At 39.8% G+C, this 22,090-nt stretch overlaps 1 protein-coding gene across 1 annotated transcript in view; it reads left to right on the top strand.

Annotated features, from left to right (window-relative positions):
- ENPEP (glutamyl aminopeptidase) overlaps positions 1-22,090 on the top strand; it is a 74,598-nt gene that overhangs the window by 44,114 nt on the left and 8,394 nt on the right. The window contains exons 11-18 of the mRNA XM_001502871.6: positions 1,216-1,295; positions 9,983-10,119; positions 10,241-10,296; positions 17,514-17,664; positions 18,669-18,742; positions 18,849-18,953; positions 19,042-19,212; positions 21,070-21,210. Coding sequence (XP_001502921.3) covers positions 1,216-1,295; positions 9,983-10,119; positions 10,241-10,296; positions 17,514-17,664; positions 18,669-18,742; positions 18,849-18,953; positions 19,042-19,212; positions 21,070-21,210 — 915 coding nt within the window. The remainder of the gene's footprint in view (positions 1-1,215; positions 1,296-9,982; positions 10,120-10,240; positions 10,297-17,513; positions 17,665-18,668; positions 18,743-18,848; positions 18,954-19,041; positions 19,213-21,069; positions 21,211-22,090) is intronic.

Genomic DNA, 22,090 nt, shown 5'->3' with positions numbered 1-22,090 from the left:
GGCAGCCAGAGGGCAGTCTTCTGACAGAGAGACCCACGTGCTGGCTGTTGGCAGGGAAAACACGGTGGAATCTAGGGTGTACAAAAAGGACAAGATTCAAGGGACTAAGGGTGGAGCACCGACAACGTCTGCCACAGGACCCAAGAAACAATTTGTGTATTGGCGCCGTGAAACTGACAGCCAAAAACATCCCTCTGCAATAAAATCCTCCAAGAGCGCTAGTAAAACTCAATTCTATAAAACGTTTCCATGGCTATAAAATGAAGGATTCCTTCTTTCATGCAGATGGCAAAAATATGTTCTCCCTGAATGGCATAAATTTTATTATATCTTGAAAAGGAGAAGAACCTTTCCCCCGTTCTCAGTTAGGGACCCGAATGATCACAGATGAAGACAAACGAGGGCAAGTTTGAGCTGAAACCCAAACTCAAACACAGATTCATCTTCCGTCAGGGCTCCTGCATTTTCTGCCTGGTAGGAGATGATGTGAGAACAAACGATCAGAAAGACGTTTAAGACCCCTTTGAAGAGATTTCAAGACTAAAATGTTAAGTATGTATCATATCAATATACAAAGCTAACCTCCTCCCCCTGCTCCACAAGAAACTATTAAGAAGCTAAAGAGAACACTAAAAACCCTAAAACACGCTGCCTGATGGGTCCTCCTCCCCAGCTCGTGTGTTCACTTTGACCCTAAATAGAGATATGCTCCGTTTAAAGAGCATGCAAAGCTTTAAGGGATGACGGTGGTAGTGTAATCTCAACATGATTTCTAACGTGTTATTTCCTTCACAGCCTTTTAACATTGTCTTCTGAATTCTAAAAATGCTTTGTGTTCCTTGACAGAAGCTATGGCATATTAGAGTGTGTGCAAGTACGTGTGCGAATGCTCAACATTATCATACACTGTGTTATATGTATGCAATATCTTTATTCCAAAGCCTCAAAGCATTTTATTGAAATGATCTTCTTCATCCTTAGCTAACTTTTTGATATAAAGTTTCACATTTTCAAGATTTATAGAAATTGAAAGGAATTACGTGGCCTATTCCATCACTAAAGAATGTTGTATTAACTATATTAGTGTATACTATACACTGGATGATCACTTATGAGGAAAATGTGCTTGTCTGTTGCTTTTTAATTATTTTTATTTTGGAAATGTTTTTAATTTTTAGTAATAAAAGTTAAATTTTTCTTTTTAAAAAACTTTAGTTACACATGGAATATTCCAGTTAGATGGACTGAAGATAATGTTTCAAGTATTACAATCTACAATAGGTCAGAAACAGGAGGTAAATATCACCCATTGGTTTATTTATTCTTTGGATTAATGTACCACATTAAAGTAAGTGTAAAGAAACAACAACAACAAAGCTGGAACTTATGATGTAAATAATTTATTAATGAGTTCAAATCCTTACCTACAATAATGAGAACTTTTCTACCTTGGGATATGCTTTTTAATGATTTACCATGACTGACATGACAATAAATACCCAGATCCCAAGGAGAAGAGTGACTCACCAAATCACTGGAAGATCAATGTCTAAGTTTCCTTCCTTCCTTCTTCTCTCCCTCCCTACCTTCTTCTTGTCCTTTTTTTCTTTGTATCAGATAAGTAAGCCATTGAATTTCTTAAAATGTTATGTGACAAGCCTGATTTTATAAATGCTGCCATTAAATTAGACCTATCATTTTTCCAAAGTAGCATGACATTAGAATCTTTAATAACTCCAAATTATCTTTTCTAAGTTGTAAGTTGTCGCCAGTAGCTCAAGGCAGTATCTGTATCTATATCTATCCATCCATCCATCTCCCTAAGTGAATTACTTGGCACTTGCTTGTATTAAAATTCAGCTGTGACTGTTCTGCTCACTGAAATTGACTGGGAACATATTTCTGTATTCTATCCTTTGATTCATCTTTTCCTTTCTTGAAAAATTTTAGAATTCTGTAAAAACCAGGAGACTTCATCACATGTCCTCTCCTCCAGATCACTGAAAAATAATAAATAAGGCAGGTTTTAGCATCTAGCCCAGAAAAATCCTACTTTTTATGCTTTTACCACTGTACTTGTTTTGTGTTTCAAAATCATTTCTTATCATTAAGACAAATGAAACTCTTCCTCACCTCGTCTCCCGAGGACTCCGTTTCAGGATAGCATTTGTCACGGACTTTCATCCCTGGCTCCTTAGGGAGAAAAGTATATCACCTGTCCTTTATTTACGTATGCCTATTTGCTCCTGCAATATTCTAAAATATTAATTAGGTATGATTCCCCCCTGGCAGGTAGATTTTTACCCTAGTTCCAGTAGTTTTTTAGAAAAAAACAGTTTGATTGAGATATAATTCACATACTATGCAATTCACCCATTTAAAGTGTACAATCCAATAGTTTTTATATTCACAGACAAGTGTAGCCACTACCACAGTCAGTTTTAGAGAATTTTAGTCACCTCAAAAAGAAACTCCATACTCTTTAGCTTTCAACGCTCTAGCCTCCCATACCCCCGCCCCTAAGCAACCACTAATCTACTTTCTGTCTGCATAGATGTGCCTATTTTGGACATTTCATATAAATGGAATGATATATGTAATATGTTGTGACTGCCTTCTTTCGCCTAGCACCGTGTTTTCAAGGTTCGTCCATGTCGTAGCATGCATCAGGAGTTCGTTCCTTTCTATTGTCAAACTATGTTCGCATTTCTTACCCGTTCATCAGTTGATGGGCATTTGGATTGTTCCTCCCTTTTGGCTGTTACAAATAATTCCGCTATGAACATTTGTGTCCAAGTTTTTGTGTAGATCCACTAGGTTCTCTTCACCTTTGGGGTTTCTTACTTTTATTATAATTTCTTTTGTGATTTAATTTTTACTATAAACTGTACCAGCTTTGCTACTGTCAAGGTAAGACCCCATTCTGTTGCTTTTACAGCAGAATTTTCTCCTGGTCATTTATGCTAACAATTACTTTAATTGTTGTGGTCAACAATTCTCCTGAATTCTTCTAGAACTCCCAGATCAATGCCATTTTGTCTTAGTATTCTATATACAATTATGTTGTGTTCGGGTACCAAACTGTATCTTTTGTGATCTTTCTGGCCATTTTCTTACTCATAATCCCATCTACCATAGGGAAATGTGGAAGACAGAAAAAAAAAACACTTTTTAAAATGTGCGCTAGCACTGATAAAAGGCCTAATGAGGCTGGCATTCCATGGGGAGGTTTTCAGTGGATTTGATTTAACTGTTACTGCATATTTTCCCCACTGGTCACCATTGGTTAATTGAGGGTTGGAGGAATGTCTTGGCAGATGCTTGATTTGCTATTTACAAATTTAAAATCACGAATAATTCATCTCCAAGAACACAATTTACCCAGCATTTTCATGGACAGAGGTTTCCACAAAAGTGAATTTTCCAGATAACTAAAGCTTCCTCCAGTGCTTCGTAAGATAAATTTCAGGAGTTAACAATAAATGTTTTGCTTATGTGTACTACGTACTTATTAGACAGACTATTTGAATAATGAATTTAAACCTTAAATAATTAATTCTCTCAAGCAAGTATTTTCTGAGAACTAACGTATATGCCAGATACAGGGGTCGGCATGGAGATGACGCTGAGGAAAGAAAGCACAGTCCTTGCCTTGGGGCGCCCACTGTTCAGCGAGGGTGCAGATGGGTCAGCAGGCACAGGTGATACTGGGTCCTAAGTGCCTGGTGAGGGAATAGCCCAGGGTGCTCACTGGGGAAGCACCAGCCCAGAGTTGGGGGTTCAGGAAAGGGTACTAAAGACAAGGCCATCTGGGCTGAGAGCTGGGGGCTAATGGAAGAGTGTAAATGGTGATAGGACTGATCGAGTGTAGACGGGAATTGTGCCCTGGACGGAGAATGCTAGTATGACAGTGAGAGAGCGGAGGACGCACAGCAGCTCCCTACCCTTCTGTCATGATGCCGACTACACTAGTGACTTGTCTGTCTCTCCCCTCCCCAGAGAATGTTCCTTGAGGAAATGGAGCCTATTGTTCTGTGTGTGTGGTTGTTCCGCACCTCCAGCAGGTACCTAATAATTGTTTATTGAATGAATGAATGGAGAGGCTCTAATGTCTGCAGAGCTTGGATGACAAGCCTTTCTTTATCTGAAACTTCAGAATCATGACTGGTCACTTAGCCAGAAGCAAACTAGACCTCTCTTCCTACTTCAAAGTGCCTGCTCCATTTTTAGGCTCTGCAGTAAGTTCCTGTTTCCTGTTTGGGGACATCTTCGGCTCTCAGCTCAGAGCACAGATGACGAGCACGTCCTGAGTGTACTGAATGGACAGTCAGCTCAGGTTACCAGCCCTGCCTCCCTCCTCTTGGTTTCTTTGATGATTCATCTGTTAGAAATTTCCCAGCCCGTGGTGGGACTTCTCCCAAGCTCTTTTATTTACATTGTGTTGTACATGATATTTTTTAACATTAAAGAAATTAAACATGTTATTTATAACGAAAGAAGAGGACCTCTATCACAGAAGCTTCCCTGACTATTCTAGCTTATGCTGAATGGTCTCTCCTCTCACCTATAGAGGTCTACAGTATATTTTATGCAGTCGGTTTCATCCATCCTTATTCCTATTATTATTACTCTATATTTTAAACAGCATTAGTGTTATTTAGGGTTCATATGCTCTGGCTTTTCTTCTCTTCTTGAAGCAAGTAAGCTCCTTGAAGATAGAAACTACACATCATACTCCTTGTCCCCTGCCCACCCTTTTCCCAACACGATGGGACACATCTTAAGACTTACTAGAGTTTAGTGCGTCCTTGCTTAATGAAGGCTTGTTTGCCCCCAGACTGCTGTGCATTTAGGGGCTGCCTGTGTATACTTTAGTTCTGCTTCTATCTTCAGTATCAGCTATTATTTTGGCTATTGTCAGTGCATGTACATTTAGTAGCAGACCAGCTCCTTGCTTTTAATCTGATGCTTTCTAACATTTAGAAGAATTGAAGATTATCACTTGGTATCAGATAACCAATATTGCTAAAACATACTATTTTAGGACAGGCATTCCTGGACATGGAGGGTCTAGGGCGTAGGAGATGGTATGACTGTTTTCATAACTCTTTCAGATGTGAGGATGCATTCTGGATGGTTTAGATAGCCGAATTCTGACTGTTATATAAACAGGATAGTATTAAAATTTAATAGTAGTTATATTTAAATATTTCATATCAAAATAGTGATGGACATATATATTTTTTAATTTAATAACAAAGAGAGAGACTTTCTTCATTCTTTCATGATGAGCCTCATGGAACACTTGAACTTTGATTGGATCATTATGGACTCAGTTTTGCAGGTTCAGAAGCTCAGTTTCATCAGTTCAGACCTGGTCAACCAAGCTTGACAGATTTACTCACATAAATCAAACATATAAGAAGGCTAATTTGTTAATTTACACAAATAAAAATACACTGGCCTAGGTGAACCAGAATACTCATGTCAGGTAATTAGGTTCTCTCTTCCCAGGAAGAAAGTTTACTTAATAAGAATAAAGAGAGAGTTAAGGTAGATTGATTGTTTTAGAGATGTCATCAAGCTGTGATAGCCTTACATGCTGCATTAACCAGGCGAGTCTAATTATTGCATTTAGAGGCTATCAGTAATGGCTCCATACAATAAAAATTTCTTGTTCATGCAACAGTCCAATGGAAATGTTCTTGACCTGCCGTCTCTCCTATATGGCTCTCCCCAAAATATGACTTAGAAGCCCTGTCTTCTTTCTTCTTATGGCTCCACCACCCCCTGGGTCTTGGACTCCCTTGCTGGATCTTTTGCATCTGGCCAGAAGACAGAGGAAGATAATGGAGGGAGCAGGCCTAGAAGTGCATCTGTTACTTCTGCCCACATTTTTGGCCAGTTTTCAATCACATCTTGCCACCTAACTGCAAGGGAGGCTGATAAACACAGGGTAGCTGTGAGCCCAGGAGGAAAAGGGAACAGTGCAGTGAATAACTAACAAGTTTCTGCCACACACATTGTTCTCTAGAGGAGCAAATCTGTCAAAAGATCTGGAACACATGTACCGGCTCAGCTGGGCACCTGCTTCCCTGGGCAGACTGGAGACACGCTGACAGAGCTTCACTACCCAGGGCTCCTCTGCAGTTGTTTCTAATCCCCAAAACTATCACCGGTGATAATCCTACATCATGATAGTCAGGCTGCATTTTTGCAGATTCCTGTTTATTATATATTACATATTAATAGTACCTCTTTCTTTCCAGGGAGACTCTGCAGGCTAAGCTGAGATTTAGGAGGGACTCTAATTATTACTAATACAATCACTAATACTTTCTTGAATAAGGGCTTTGTTGAAAACACTACCACAAATGGATAACCAATTCATTTTACAAAGGATCATGTTAGTCTTAGTTTCATAGACTGAAATTTTCTTCCTTGACACCAAATCCTGATCGTGCATCCTACTTGAAATGTTTAGCTCTCCAAGTATAATTTGTGTGTCATTAGTCAAAAAGTACTACCCTTATATCTTTCAGCTATTTTACTATGAAGTGATGAACGAAATTTACTAAGATATAAAGTGTCATTTTATACTGAAAAATAATTTGCATAAGGATTGATGCAACAAACGTTTATATCACCAAAGAAAAATGTTTCTTTCTCTAGGAATTGTAGACTCTTACAAGCTGTCTAGTTGTCTAAAGTTAGTCATAATTATTTCTATAAAATAGTACATTAAAGAACTGTTATGAGTGCTCTGTTACTGAAATCTACTTGGGTTGAAATTAAATAGTCTCTGGATGAAATTTCAAAAAAGTAATTATCAGTCTTGTCTACCATCTAGACAAATGATAGAAGGAAAAAATAAGAATTTTCTAGAAAAAGCATCCACCCAGAAATAATTCATTTGACACTTTTATGCATAAAACTAACAAGAAACAGAACAAATCAATTTATAAATTGAGGGATAAAGTATTACGTGGCTATTAAATTTCCATTTTCATATATATAAAACAAAATTGCAGGCTGTTTGCAATATAGTTTTAAATGAAAAGGGTTGCTAACCATAAAAACAGTAAGGCTGCATTCTGTGTCTTGTGTGTTCTATGTGCATGTACACGGAAGATGCACAGACACAGAAGATAAAAACATAACGTTAACTGGTGGTGGGCAATTTTTATACTCTTCATTATACTTTTTTTGTGTTTTCCAAATACTTATTTGGAACTATAAACAACAATATGACTGCTATAATCAGAAAAAAGTTAATAGTGCATGGAGAAACAGAAGGAAACGTACACCCTTCCTTCCCTGCGCCATCTAGGAGAGGCATCGGTATTTATAGTTCTGCTTACTTCATTATGTAAGTAAACGACCCAACAGTATTTCACTTTGACAACTGTTCTGAAAGTAGCATGAACTTGGAAAGTCCATAACTACTGACTTCCTGGATCTCAGCTTCCTCATCTATAAAGTGAGAAAAATCACAGTAACTCTAGACAGGCTTAACTAGGTATATATAAAGCATACTAAAATACTGCAGCATTTAGATGGATTGCCAGGAACTTCTCAATGTTATTTATATTTGCTTCACTATTTATAGAACTGGCAGCATATCCCCTTTCATAATAATGGGGATAGCTACCATCTGCTGGACACATAAGTATGTGACCAACACTTTACCTATGTTATCTTATTTAATCTTCACAACAGCCCTGTGAGAGATTTTTATCCCTATTTCCCTCATGGAGAACTGGGACACAGAGAGGTCAAGTGATTTGGCCAAGATCACACAGCTAGTAAGTCACAGAACAAGGATTTCATCCTGGATCTGTCAGACTCAAAAGTTCATGCTCTTTCGCCTGTAACATATGGCTCTGTGCGTAGCAAGAGGCTCTCCTCCTGATACAAACATTCGAAGTGTACGGTTGCCAAAAGATTAGCTTCCTTTCAACAACTTATCCATGGGAGAATGACAAAGAATGATAAATACTACATGAGTGAGGCAAAGGTTTATAATTTGTCAAGTACCTACTCTGAAAGTTCCTAAGGAAACTTATTGTCTCGTTGAAGAGCTTACTCATATATTATGAAAAACTACTGTGTTCTGGATATCTTCCAAACCTTGCAAACACTTCCAAAATTTAAATCATCTTTCCTCCCAAACTGACTCATCTTCCTCTATTCTCTGGTGGCAACACCATTGCTCATCCAATCATGCAAGCCGTTTCCCTCCTCTTACACTCCGAGTCGGTCAGAAACCCGATTGTATTGACCTTACCTGTGATGGGTCTCTTGACTACCTCACCTCTTTTCTCTTTTCATCCTCTCCACATTAGTGTAAGCCCTCATTCTCTCTTGCCCTAGATTATTACAGTGGACTCTAGAATCTCCTTCCAATATATCCCCCGCACCACTCATCAAAATTATCTTTCTGGAAAACAGATTTGAGCATGTTGTTTCCCTGCTTAAAAATCTTCTCTATCTTACCATCTCTCAGAAATTGGATGCCTTAACATGCATATATGACTCTTCACACTGAAGCTCCAGCCCTATTTCCAGCCTCATCTTCGATTTTCCAATATCACAGTCTACATTGTCACTACATTAAACTGTTTGAAATTCCTCAAATATACTGAGTATTCCCACACCATCATCTAAATTGTATACTGTCATGTGTTGCTTAACAATGGAGATAGGTTCTGAGAAATGCATCGTTAGGCAATTTCATCATTGTGCAAACATCACAGAGTGTACTTATACAAACCTAGGTGGTATAGCCTACTACACACCTAGGCTATATGGTACTAATCTTATGGGACTGCTGTCACATAGGCGTTTCATCGCTGACCGGCATACAACTATATTGTCCACGCAAACAAGAGTATATGAATTAAAAAGCATAGGAAGAATGGGGCCAGCTTGATGACGTAGCAGTTAGGTTCGTGCCCTCCGCTTTGGTGGCCTGGGGTTCACTGCTTCTGATCCCAGGCGCAGACCTACACACCACTTAGCAAGCCATGCTGCGGCAGGCATCCCACATATAAAATCGAGGAAGGTGGGCACGGATGTTAGCTCAGGGCCAATCTTCCTCAAAATAAATTAATTAACTAAAAGTATAGGAATAACGTTCACAAACACTGGTCATGTCAGAGAATGGCTATTATTTTAAGTGAGCATTTTTTACCTAAAACTTAAATCTCTGTTCCTTTAATGCTGAGCTTCCAAAATCTAGATACTAGAGCCCTATGTAAAAACTGGATGCTACGTTAGAAAGTTAATGTGGTAAACCCATTGATGAAAAAGCATTGATATAATCAGTCGAAATAGGGCAGTGGAAGACTTTACAAAGATAAATAAAATTGGGAGAGCGAGTATGAAATAGATTATACCATCAAGAACGCTGCGTTTGGACTTCAGCTCTATGGGAAGCCCTCGGCATTTTAAAAGCATTGCTGATTCTCAAATCATTGTTTTGCTTAGCAATACCCATTTCCATCAATTCGAATGTTGGTTTTAATGAAGTATTCCTTTAAGCGTTGACCCTTCGGTCCCCTCCCCAGGCCGCAGGGAATAGTCTTTGTGGAATTAATCCATCATGAATAGAACAGTGTGGACTACCCCCAGGAGGCGGGGATTTCTGTCTTTACGTGTTGTTTTCTTTTGTTGAAGGATTGACAAGCACAGAGTTATTTTACCCATTTGGCAAGCTTCTGCCAGTAAGAAGTATAAGTCACAAATTACAGGATGCTTATTTACATTCCTTATTTCTTTTTCAGCTCATGCACTACAGTGACATTCTAAAGTTGGGCAACTAAATAAGAATTAGGCTTTGGGGCTTTGGATCCAAATCAACCTTGACTCCTTGAGCTAATATTTCTTTTCCTTTCTTTTCTTTTTACCCTCTGGGTCTAATTTCTCTGTGTTTACAGTATATGCAAACATGTTTCTCATTAGTGTCTATTTACTACCACAGGAATCACTTTGGATTCTTCTAATCCTAGTGGAAATGGCTTTCTCAAAATAAACCCAGATCATATTGGGTTTTATCGTGTAAATTATGAAGTACCAACTTGGGACTGGATAGCTACCAATCTTTCCCTCAACCACGAGGTAAGAGAGGCAATGGTTGTGAATTGTTTTATTTTTGTTCTAAGAACAGCATCTTAATGATATTAATTTTTTCAACATGCTTTAAGAATCACATTTCATACCTTTTTCTTCCTCTTCCCAGGGCTTTTCTTCTGCTGATCGTGCAAGTTTTATTGATGATGCTTTTGCTTTGGCAAGGTGGGTTTCAGAATGAGACTAGATCATTTAAAATACAGTGGATTTTGTCATAAATCTTTTTTGAATGAATTACCACAAAATTTGTTAATTAATTTTGGTTTAAAATATTCAAAGCTTCTATTTATAACATTATTGTTTTCCTTAACTCTCTTTTTAAAGATTTTATTTCTTTTTTATTTTTCCTTCTCCCCAAAGCCCCCCAGTACATAGTTGTATACTTTAGTTGTGGGTCCTTCTAGTTGCGGCATGTGGGATGCCACCTCAGCATGGCCTGATGAGCGGTGCCATGTCTGCGTCCAGGATCCGACCTGGCGAAACCCTGGGCCACCAAAGCGGAGTGAGTGAACTTAACCACTCGGCCATGGGGCTGGCCCCCTCCTTAACTCTTTTTTTAAAGTTCATATGAGCCTCAAAACCAAAACACTGATATTAGCCCTTAACGTACAAAAACTCACCTACCCTATTGACTTTGAGTAGTGTTTGTAGGTATCAGAGGCCTTGGGCTGATTAGCAGTGACATTTGCAAATGCCCAAAAGTACACCTTCATCATCTGATTTAATAAAAAGAAAAACAATGTGTTTCATTAACTCAGTTCTGTGAGCCCAAGCCCATTGTAAGATTTTTATGGCTAGAGTTATCAAATCTTGTTTGGGTCTTTGGGGTAAGAAGAATGACACGTGGTGCTCTAGAACTGATCAGAATTAAGGTACCATTTAGGAAATTTCACTTTTCTTTCTTCTCATGGCCTGAAGGTAACGTACACTTAGAAGAAACGATCAACGTAGATTGGGGGCATGGAGGAGGAGCCACAGTACCACTGAGGCGTTGTTTTCAGGTAGCCTAACATCGCTGATTCAATAGGTGTTTGTTGGATCTGGCCCCTTGGTAGGACTGGGGGCTGACTTGTCTCGCTGGCTTTGTAGTCCCTCATCCTAGGTACAAGCAGTGCACAGAGAATGAGGTGCTGCTTTCTCAGGATGCCTCCAGTGGCCCCTTTGTCTGAGTTGGGTGCGCCTCTATGCGCTTCTGTATTTCCTCGCAGTATTATGTTGTCATTACTTACTAACTGACCACCTCACGCACCCAACTGTAAGTTTCATGCAGGTCGGCATGCAGCTCATGCCTAATCGTTGTATCCCCAGTTCCGGGCTGTGCCTGGCCATGGCAGGTGCTCATTGAATAGGAGCTGACTACCTGGCTGGAGGGACAGTGTATCAGCCCTAAAGGCGTGGGAGATCTATTGCACACAGACTTCCTAGAGAGTGTACTGGAAGTCAGAAAACCTTCTTGACATTTTTTAATGGGTATTTATAGGGTTAAAAACCCTATAAAAAACCTTGGGTCCAGCGTGGTGGCATAGTGGTTAAGTTTGCACTCTCCACTTCCGTGGCCTGGGGTTCACAGGTTCAGATCCTGAGTGGGACCAAATACTGGTCATAAGCCATGCTGTGGCAGCATCCCACACATAAAATAGAGGAAGATGGGCACAGATGCTAGCTCAGCGACAATCTTCCTCAAGCAAAATGGGGGAAGATTGACAACAGATGTTAGCTCGGGGCCAATCTTCCTCACAAAAAAACAAAAACAAAACAAAAACAGGCTCTCAAACCAGATTAAAGTCTTGGTTCTGTATAACCTTGTGTAAGCTTCTTAACCTCTCTCTGGCTCAATTTCCTTATTAGTAGAACAGAGGTGACCTTGTAAGACTCTTGTGCAATAAAGGAGATAACGCACATATAGCACCCAAAACATTGTCTAGCCTGTAGCGAGCACTCAACAAATTGTATTACTTCATCAAAATGCATCCACCATTGATTAGTAGCAACAAAGGAGCGTTAAGAAAAGCTCTTCTGAATTTGTCATCTAGGTCCCCTTTGTAGGTCATAGACAGTATGATTCCCTTTAGCGAATCCTCAAGTTTAATCTCCTGGATATGTAACAGACTAACCATTTTCATTGTATTACAGTCTGTCAGTCACTCATTTAATAAATATTTATTGAGCACCTACTCTGTACCAGGCAGTGTGTAGACCTGGGAAATTAAGTGGTGAAAGAAGATGATCAATATTTTAAAACATAGTACAACCATTTAGAATTTTGGGGGGGAAGACCCTCCTGTGAATGCATCATGACCTTTCCCAAAGCTTAGCATCTTGGCTGTTAGAAATTACACAGAACTGTAATATCTTTATGGTTTAATCACCATCACAATACAATGCAGACGGTTCTTTTTGCTTTAAGAAGCAAGAATCTCCTGAACAGCTCTCTCTGAGGGACTGTGTAAAAGCAGATAACTCACACAATCGAAAGACCTTCTCGCATTTGCTGAGCTCCTTGGCCACAGCCCTATGAAATTATGAAGAGCTGTGGAAAGGAAGAAAGCGAAACAAATGTGAAAACCAAAAGGACATGTACAATCACAGTACAGCAGATCTGGAAAATACCAGAGCTATCCCCTGAGCGTTGAGTTATCACCCAATTCCCGTCTGCAGCAGGAGGAAAACGGGACCCTAGGGGACCGGACTGCAGCGTGCAGGTCAGAGCCAGGTCCTGACCACTCTGAAACCTTACGGGGAAAAAGGGAGTAATGTGTCTTGAAATGGGTGCTTGTAGTAGGATTAGAATTCACACAGTTCCACTCAGGTGTTCAGAAAGAAATGTCTCTATTATGTCTAATTAGAAGGACTAAAAGGGCACATCTAAAAATAACTGTATTCTCGACTCCCCTGACCCAGATATGAAGACTTAGTACTCTTACTGCGCCAGAGGGAATACCCAGATAAGGAGTAAATACTGGAGTGAATACCTCAGACAAGGAGTAAAAATTCACCCAGGCACTTGAGTCTCCCAAGTGGTCTCAGGTCCATTACATGCCCAGCCCAGTAAAACCATCCAGGTTTCCACCCTCATTGGAAGTTTCTCCCGGCCCCTACTCAGGCGGCTTCAGGCCGGCTGCCTGCAGAGGGAACAGGTGCTGTTTCCTCTCCACTTCCCTGCGGGGAGCTCCCATGTCTCTGGTTCCTCCAGCGTGAAGGCAAGGAGAGCAGGCAGGAGAGGAGGTGAGGGGAAGAAAGAGCCTGATGTGCTGTCCACTTCCAGTCCTCTCCGAACTTCGTAGATGTCTAACACTGACTCTTCCCTGTGTGGTGTTTCCATGGGATTTTTGACACCCATGTCCATCCCATTGCCGAGAGTCTTTCTCTTGCAGCTCCCTTGAGGTGGGCAAGTGAAATCCTCTGACCCACTTCTGGTCCACAGGAAGTATTTGTGTATCCTTTGCTCCGGGATGGGCCACCCCATGCAGTCCCATCTCTTCACTCTGAGGCCAGAGCACTCACCAACCATGGTCTCTCATCCTTTAGATTTCTCGGGGTATCAGACACCAGGCCAGTATGCCCCCAAACTCCAGGATACACAGGTAGATCTCTTCAGGTGATCCCATTAAAGCCCCTTTTCCTAGTCTTAATGTGAGGGGAAAAGCCTCTGCAGCCCTGCCATCCCCTGTGAGGGGAGAGCATTCACAGTGCTCTCCGAAAACCCTCTCTGAACCGTCTCTCTCCCCTCAGCATCTGCAACCCCTGCCATAGGCTGGTGGTGTGTTATCAGCTAAGGCTCACCAAAACCCGTTCCTGACCATGTTGGCCCCAATTTGGTGGGCCTGCATCTTACTTTAGAGTGGAGGCCAAGGGGCCTGGTATGGGGGTCTCACCAAAACTGAGACAGAAAGAATCCTTTTTTGTCTACCTGTTATGGCAGGTTTTTTCCTTTTCAATAGCTTATATTGAGCTCTGCAGCCCACTGTGTGCTAAAGCCAGAAGAGGGGTGGGGAATAGCATAAGGGAAAGCAGAATGTGCAGCCCAGCAGGCCCAGGGTGGGGGCAGGAGTCCCTGGGGGAGGGAAGAATGGCACCTAAGCTGCCCTGTCTTTTTGCTCCATCCTCTCACCTTCCGGTGCTGTATCAGACAATGTTCCACTGCTATTCGTAGGGTTTTCATGGCCAATTTTTGGGCAAGCAAGTGGCCGTGTCCAAACCCTGGCTGTGGCAGGGACAGTGCCGATATTAACCACCAGAGCACCAGGGCTGGCTTCAAGGAGCATTGGCTCCAATGATATCCAAGGTGAGGACCAGGCTAGCAAATAAAGGCCACCAAGTGAACCTCAGCCCCGTCACAACTACAGACCTCTGGGTACACCAGGTCTACCACTGTATAGGGGTTTGCAGAGGTGACCAGAACACAACACAGGACTGGATAAGGAACTTTTCCCACCCTCTCGCGGACTGCCCCGTAAAAGAAGGGAGAAGTAGGGGAAGGGAGAGAGACGCCAAAAGGGCTCTAGTTGAGCAAAGAGACTGTCATAAGCCAGAATTCGGAATTTAATTGGCAAGTTAACATTGAGAGACCAAACACATGGGAACTTTCCAGAACTCTTCGTACCATCTAAAGGCTTTGCTGAAGAATGCGAGCACACGGGGTCAGTTCCATCCACCTAGCACCTCTCTCGGATGTCCTACTGTCCCCCTCAAGACCCAAGTTTGATGAGACGCTGTGCATCGCTCTCTAAGAAGGACAATGTAGTCTTTCCAGATCACACCCAGATGCAGAAACAAACCTTTTGTTACAAGATTCCCCGACCTCCTGGTGCCTTAGCCAAGACAGGAGAGCAAGAATTCCCTCATAGGACCTCTGTCCTCTTCTTCTCCCTCGAGTTTGGTGGCAACTTTCTTGACGTTGTAGCCTCCATCCTCTCTACACGATTGATTATAAGAAAATTCTATAATTTAAGTCCCTTGGGCTTGGCTCTTATTATATAAATGGAAGATTTTTGAGTGAGGAAAATCCTCAACCGCGTCTGGCTTTCAGAACTGCTTTTTGTCTATGGACTTAACAAATGGAGTTTGAGACTCAGTTGAGTAAGAATGCTGTCTTGGGTTGGGTTTCCTAGAAGCAGAGTCTGAAATGGGGCTTCTTGTACTGTGGTTTTTGAGAGAGTACTCTCTTGAAATAGAGGGTGTGAGAAGCAGGATGGGCCTGGGGAAAAGGCTGAGCAACCACATAGTCTCGGCTGGAGTCTAGCTTTGCCAGATTCCACTGGGAAGCCACGAATTGTATCACAGAGTGGGTCCAACTTGAGGGAAGCAGGCTGGTCTGTTGCATTCTTGAATCAGACAATTAATGGCCGGGGGAGGGGTTGCATAACCTCTTAGGCAAGTTGAATGTGTTTGACCAAGGGCTGCTCTCTGAAGAAGGTGGCAGCTAGGAGTCAACACAGCACTTGTAAGGAGATCTGGGAAGGGCATCCTTGATGTCTTTGTTCTAAAAACCAGTTCTTCACATATGGTCCCAGCAGTATCAATGGTGCCTCGGAACTTGTGAGAAATGCAAATTCTTAGGTCCTACTCTAGACCTGCTGAATCAGAAACTCTAGGAGTGGGGTCCCAGAGTGTGTGATTTAACAAGCTGTCCAGGTGTTGCTAATATATGCTCAAATTTGAGAATCATGGTTCTGAATGATACCTACCACTGGTTCAGTGGGTGGGAGGTTCAGACTAACATGATTTGTGGCAATTGAAAAGTACATCTGCTTAATTCTCAAAATATGATTCCTATAATATTACCAGCAAAAATTCACTCCTGGTCCTGTGTTCTGACCATATTACTCAGACTTAAAGAAAATAAGTGGTAGCAAAATAGAACTACTGCATAGCTATCAACCGTGTTGGAAAAACAAGGCACTAGGACATGATATTGAGTTTTCAACATTTGAATATATAGTAGTATTTCATCAAGGCCTCTAACCATTGAATCCTCGATTCACTCCGTATTTCTACTTATGCTACCCAATTGGCCAGTTCTTCTGGCACTTCTAACTAAGACCCACTCCTTCTAGTGTTCTCACCTACCAAAAATGTGCAGCCCACTTGGTTGCTGACTAAATTATCTGTCATTCTTCCCGAATTTTCATTAGCCTCTTTGTTAACTTGATCCTCAGAGCAACAACTATTCTTCATGCGCATTCTAAGAAAATACGGACTGGACAGAGTTGTTGCTTTATCCACCTGGGAAAACGGAGAATCATTAAAATGAGAAAATTCTCTAGTTTCAGACGTCAACACAAAATTCTGCAATTTTTACTTAGCAAACAAACATTCTCAACAAAACACTCCATTTCTCAATATTATTTATACTCTTATTAAGGGAGACTGAATGCTCCAAAATATAAATCCTTCTAAATGCGATCAGGAACTGAGAAAATAGGAGAAATCAGCTCTTTGAACTGAAAACAAACTCTGCACCGTATCTCATTAGTGCAAATCATATGATGCCAAAGGGTTTTATTCTTATCTATCTCTCCAACACTAGTCACCCTCTAGTCAAACTCTTAGGGGAGAAGTCAAGATGTAATTAAACTATTCTTCACTCACAAAGTGACCTCAAACATAATAGCACTCAATGCATCAGTATTACTAATTCAATAATTTAAAATTTATTTTCTAATTTAAACTTTTAAAATGTAATGTGGAAAGACAGGATTCCTGTCTAAGATTCTTTCCAAAATCTAGGCTAAAATTTGAAGCATAACAGATTTCTGAAATATTATTTCAAAAAGTTCTGGAATCCCTCCTAAGGGGGAAGAATTGTGTTCTTTAAACTTTGAAATGTCAATAGCAACTTCAAATTTTCTGAAGGAACAAAAGCCATTTTTATTTATTAATATTGTTGGGAAATGTACAAATAAGGAAATGTTTTAATGGGAAATATAAGTTCAATGAGATGTTTTAAGCATTCGTGAGTCATGAGTACTGTTGTGCACCTTTCCTCTTCATATCAAATATAAATAATTTCAATAAGATATACTTATAATGGTGCACTTTTATGTTATAATCAGCTTGTGAACCTAAAATTTAAAAGTTTCTATTAATCAATATTTAACATGTAGCTAAATGGCTTTTGTTTTATCTGCAATTTTGCCACAGCGATTTTTCAAATGTACATCTTAATGTTCTGTCTTCCCCTTTACTATTGAATGGATGGAATCACATCGTTGTGAACAAATTACTTTGATTGGCCCTCAACAGTAAATGCATTTTCTTAATTGTTTAATAGAAGGATTCTCATTAACATCGAATTCTATGATCTCCATATTAGTGCTTTCAGTCAAATGGAAACTAGTCTATGGTTTTTAATCAACTGTGGGTGTTTTTTTCTTTTTTAGAGCTCAACTTCTAGACTATAAAGTGGCTCTGAACTTGACCAGATATCTCAAAATGGAACAGGACTATTTACCATGGCAGAGAGTCATTTCAGCTATAACCTATATCATCAGCATGTTTGAAGATGATAACGAAGTATACCCTTTGATTGAGGTGATGTTGATGCTATGTCCTCTGAAAGCAAATGTTCAGCCATTAGCAGATTAGGAAGATTTCTGAGAGAAGGAGTTCCTGGGAGATGCAAAAGCATCTGTGCCTGCCAAGAGAAATCGAAACAAAGCACAATGACTTGACTAGTCAAAGCAAAGGAATGCTATCTATTTTTTTTTCAACTTCAAATGTATCAGTATTTCTGGTTCAGTATACCACTTAAAGGTAAATTTAGTGTTAGAATATGATAATTAATATTTATTACAAATAGACAGCATTTTAAACTATAGGTACTAACAAATCCTATTTTTAATGAATTTGCCTATGTTAACACAAGTTTCTTCTTACCAAAATGTATTTCCTTGTTCTTTCTGCTGTTATTTCCATGTTGAGATTTTATTATAAGATAGTCATTCTAAATACTTTATTTTGTGATTTCTATAGCACTTTGCAGGTCACTTGTAATTTTAAACAAATTCTGGATTCAAATCTCTATCTCTTCCACTTACTAAGTCAAAGAACTTAGACAAATGATTTAATATTTGTGAGTCTTAATTTCCTTTGTACAGTAGGAACGTCAGCACTTGGCTGTCTGTGGTAATGAGACATGAGGATCATTTAATATAAACATCCTTTGTAAATCCTCAGGCAATATACAAGTATTAGTTATCGTTAGTATTATTTCATCAAATCTGAGCAATCTTCTTAGTGCAGTATGTCAGATGTTACTCTATTTATTACAGATGTTAAGTCAGAAGTGGAGGTTAAAAGAGGCTCACCCAAAGTTTTATAAGACATTAGAGAATGATCCAGTATGTCCTTATTTTCAGGACTAAAGCAAAATTGCAATGTGATAAGAACTGAACACATCACTTTCCTAAGCACAGGCTCCAGACTCTCTGAACTAATAGGAAAAAAGATTGCAACAGGGGCTGTAGATTATAATAAATGGGAGGTGGTTGATAAATAGTAAATATCACTCATTGTATACGGTGCTTTTATTTCAGGACTACTTCCAAGGTCAAGTGAAGCCCCTTGCCGATTCTCTGGGATGGACTGACACTGGAGACCACGTCACAAAGTTATTTCCTACCTTTTTAAAACTAATATTCCTTTAATATCTGTGTGTTTTAAGATGTGTTGAAAAGTGCTCCAGGTCCCAGCTTTGTGTGTGTCTGTTTTCTCAGGTTGCTCCGTGCCTCTGTGCTAGGGCTCGCGTGCAGGATGCAAGATAGAGAAGCCTTGGGCAATGCTTCCCAGTTATTTCAGGAGTGGCTGAGCGGGACTGCAAGGTAACTCTTCACCCTGTTTTCAGTCCTAGGAGAATTTAAACTGAGAAAAGAGAAATTAAAATCTCTGAAACACTGTTTCTTCTTCTAGGCTTCCTGTAAATCTCAGGCTTCTGGTATATCGGTACGGAATGCAGACCTCTGGCAATGAGACTTCGTGGAACTATACTCTTGATCAATACCAGGAAACTTCACTAGCTCAAGAAAAAGAAAAACTGCTATATGGGTTAGCATCAGTGAGGAATGTTACTCTTTTGTCAAGGTAAATTGGAGCTTTCTTCCTACTTATATGAAAGGTATTTGATGATTTATGTTTCAGTCTCTGTAAGATGCTAATTAAACTATGACATATTTCCAAGAAAATCTATTAAAAATTATTTTCCCTGTAAGAAACAAAATGTCCATGTAAGAGTGGCTTAAACAATAAAGAAACGTAACCTCATGTGAAAAAATTCTGGAGGGAGGCAGTTTTCAGTGGTGTGCACGAGTTCAACATTTTCGTCGAGGACCTAGGCTCTTTCTCTTTCTGTTCTGCCATCCTCAACATGGTGGATGTCTCACAATTTCCAGAGCTGAAGACATTTTGTCTTCACATAAAGATGTTCAATGGAGGAAGGACAGGAGCAAAAGAGCTCCTCTTCGTAAGGCTCTGTCTTTTATGCTAAGAGTCAACTATCTCCACTTCCCCTCATAATCCAGACCTGGGTCACACTTGATCATTCTGGGTCATACTCCGATCTACCACTTGATCATTTGCTGACTGGGATGAACTTGAATTCCTTTGGTGATTTGGACCAGTCATGATTCGGAGGCTGGGGTAGGAGTCTACTTTCCCTAGGATCAAGGAAACCCTGACTCAAACCCAGAACAAAACTGGTCCCTGTCCATGGAGGAGTGTCTGCCACAATATGCAAACACACAGAGAAAATGTATTTACATTCCACTCAGAAGGTGCAAAGACTGCTTGAAGCCCATCTGTGAATCTTCTCCCACTCCATGCCTATGCCCCAAATCATCTAGCTTCTGCCTTAATTCATTTTTTGCTTAGTTATGGTTTCCGAGCTATTTACATTTAACCAACACTTATGATGTCCTTTCTATATAGTTTGTGGCAATAAAGATGAATAAGACGTGACATCTCTCCTTGGGAAACTTATAGGTTTGTGGGAGGGGCAGAAAGTAAATAGTAACTCACAATGCAATAACCAATTTGGAAGGATTACCAGAAGCAGTTTGATTTTACCTGGCAGGGCCAACAATACACCTTCATCATCTTGCCTCAGGGCTGTATGTCAGTTTTCCTGCTTGCTGCCCTAAGACAGTCTATCAAGAACTTGATCATCTTGACATTCCACAAAACATCACATCGATCCATTACTTTGACAGCACTGTGCTGATTGTATCCAATGAGAAAATTAGCAAGTACTTAGATGCCTTGCTAATACTCTTGTGAACTAGAGAGTAAAAGATAAATTGCGCAAAAATTCAGGGGCCCACCACTCCAGTGCAGTCTGGAAGTTCAATGGTCTAGAGCATGTCAAGATATTCACTCTAGGTACAGCCGTGGCATAAATTTAATAAAAATCTATTGACTTGGTCACTTAATTTATCTTGGACTTATTTGCATTGTAGTATAATTATAGACAACTAATCTAATCTTACATTAGAAGATTGTTTCTTACAATCTAGGGAAGAGCAAATAAGACAACTGTTATCCTATAGAAAGTAAGAATATACATACTTTCCCTTAATTTACTGGCTCCTTTAGCGCAGTGGGGTAACAGGTAAGTGGGTAAAATGCTTCTATTTGATAAATGCAATGAATATTTTCAAAGTTAAAATTGTTTTTATTGTTTTTAGTACTTCCAAAATATTTCCATTTTTAAATGTTCCTGTAGTTTACATTTCATTAGTCCTCAGAATCATAGGTTGTTCTCTACCAACGGTTAAATATTTTAGGAAATTTTAAATTGTGTCTTATCATTTATCATATTTAATTAACTTTGTCAGCTGGTGCCTCAAGAATTGAATTACTGGAATGAAAATTACTACTGGAATTTAGCTAAGGGTGAACACTGAAAGTTCATTTTGAATTGTCTTTCTGTTTGACTTCTCTTAGGTATTTGGATTTGCTCAAGGACTCAAGCGTTATTAAAACTCAGGATGTGTTCACAGTCATCCGATATATCTCATATAACAGCTATGGGAAGAGCATGGCCTGGAACTGGGTACAGCTCAACTGGGACTATCTGGTCAACAGGTGGGCTGATCAGATAATGGTTTGTTGTTCTCTTTGTTTGATACCATCTACAAGTTCTTTCTTTTTCTCTTTGCTTTGCTTTCTCTGACACGTATACAGTATCTGAAATGGCTATTATCAGAGGTAAAGTATTATGGTATTTTCCTTCTTGGGAAGCAATATGCTAGTTAATTTTTGGTGTAATTCCTGTTCTGGAAAGTGTCGTTTCCAAGTGATGTATAGAATTCTGAGATCTGCAGAGACGCCTAAATCGCATTATTTTTAATTTGGTTAAAACAAGTTAATACAATTCTGCCTGTTGTGCTAGTACCTACCCTAAGCCCAGGCACATATTTAGTTCTCAATTAATGTTTAATGAAAACTAAATGAGAATTCCTGGACCTGGGCTCAAATTAGAGCCCTGTTATCTTACTGAGCTTATATGGATGAGAACTTTTGTCTCTTCTGATCAGATAATTAAACTTTAGGTATTTTGAAAAGTTCGTAAAAGAAAACTATTTCCCAGGCAATAGCAGTTTTAAAATTGAAAATGGCAAGGCCAAGAGAAGAGCAAATCCATGAAAGAGAGTTCCCCAAATTTCTTATCTCTTCAACCCCATTTAGAAGAAATATTGCTATTCTTGGTCCTGATCTTCTAAATGTAATGCTTGTTTCCATTAAAAAGATATTTCTTTGAAAGAGTATAAAATAGAACATAGATTATATGTCCCAAGTAAATGTGTAAATATTGATCAAAACGTCTTTACCATCTGTAATCCCCACACCAGGAAATAGCCTCTGTCATCCCCTCCTAAGCGCTCGTCTCCCCATCAGCACCGCCCAGTTGACAACGATGGCCTGCCTTATCAGAAATACTCACTGCAATGATAACTGCTTTCTG

The sequence above is a fragment of the Equus caballus genome, chromosome 2, assembly GCF_041296265.1.
Source record: "Equus caballus isolate H_3958 breed thoroughbred chromosome 2, TB-T2T, whole genome shotgun sequence".
NCBI classification, from domain to species: Eukaryota; Metazoa; Chordata; class Mammalia; order Perissodactyla; family Equidae; genus Equus; species Equus caballus.
This window is presented reverse-complemented; position numbering and strand designations above follow the sequence as displayed.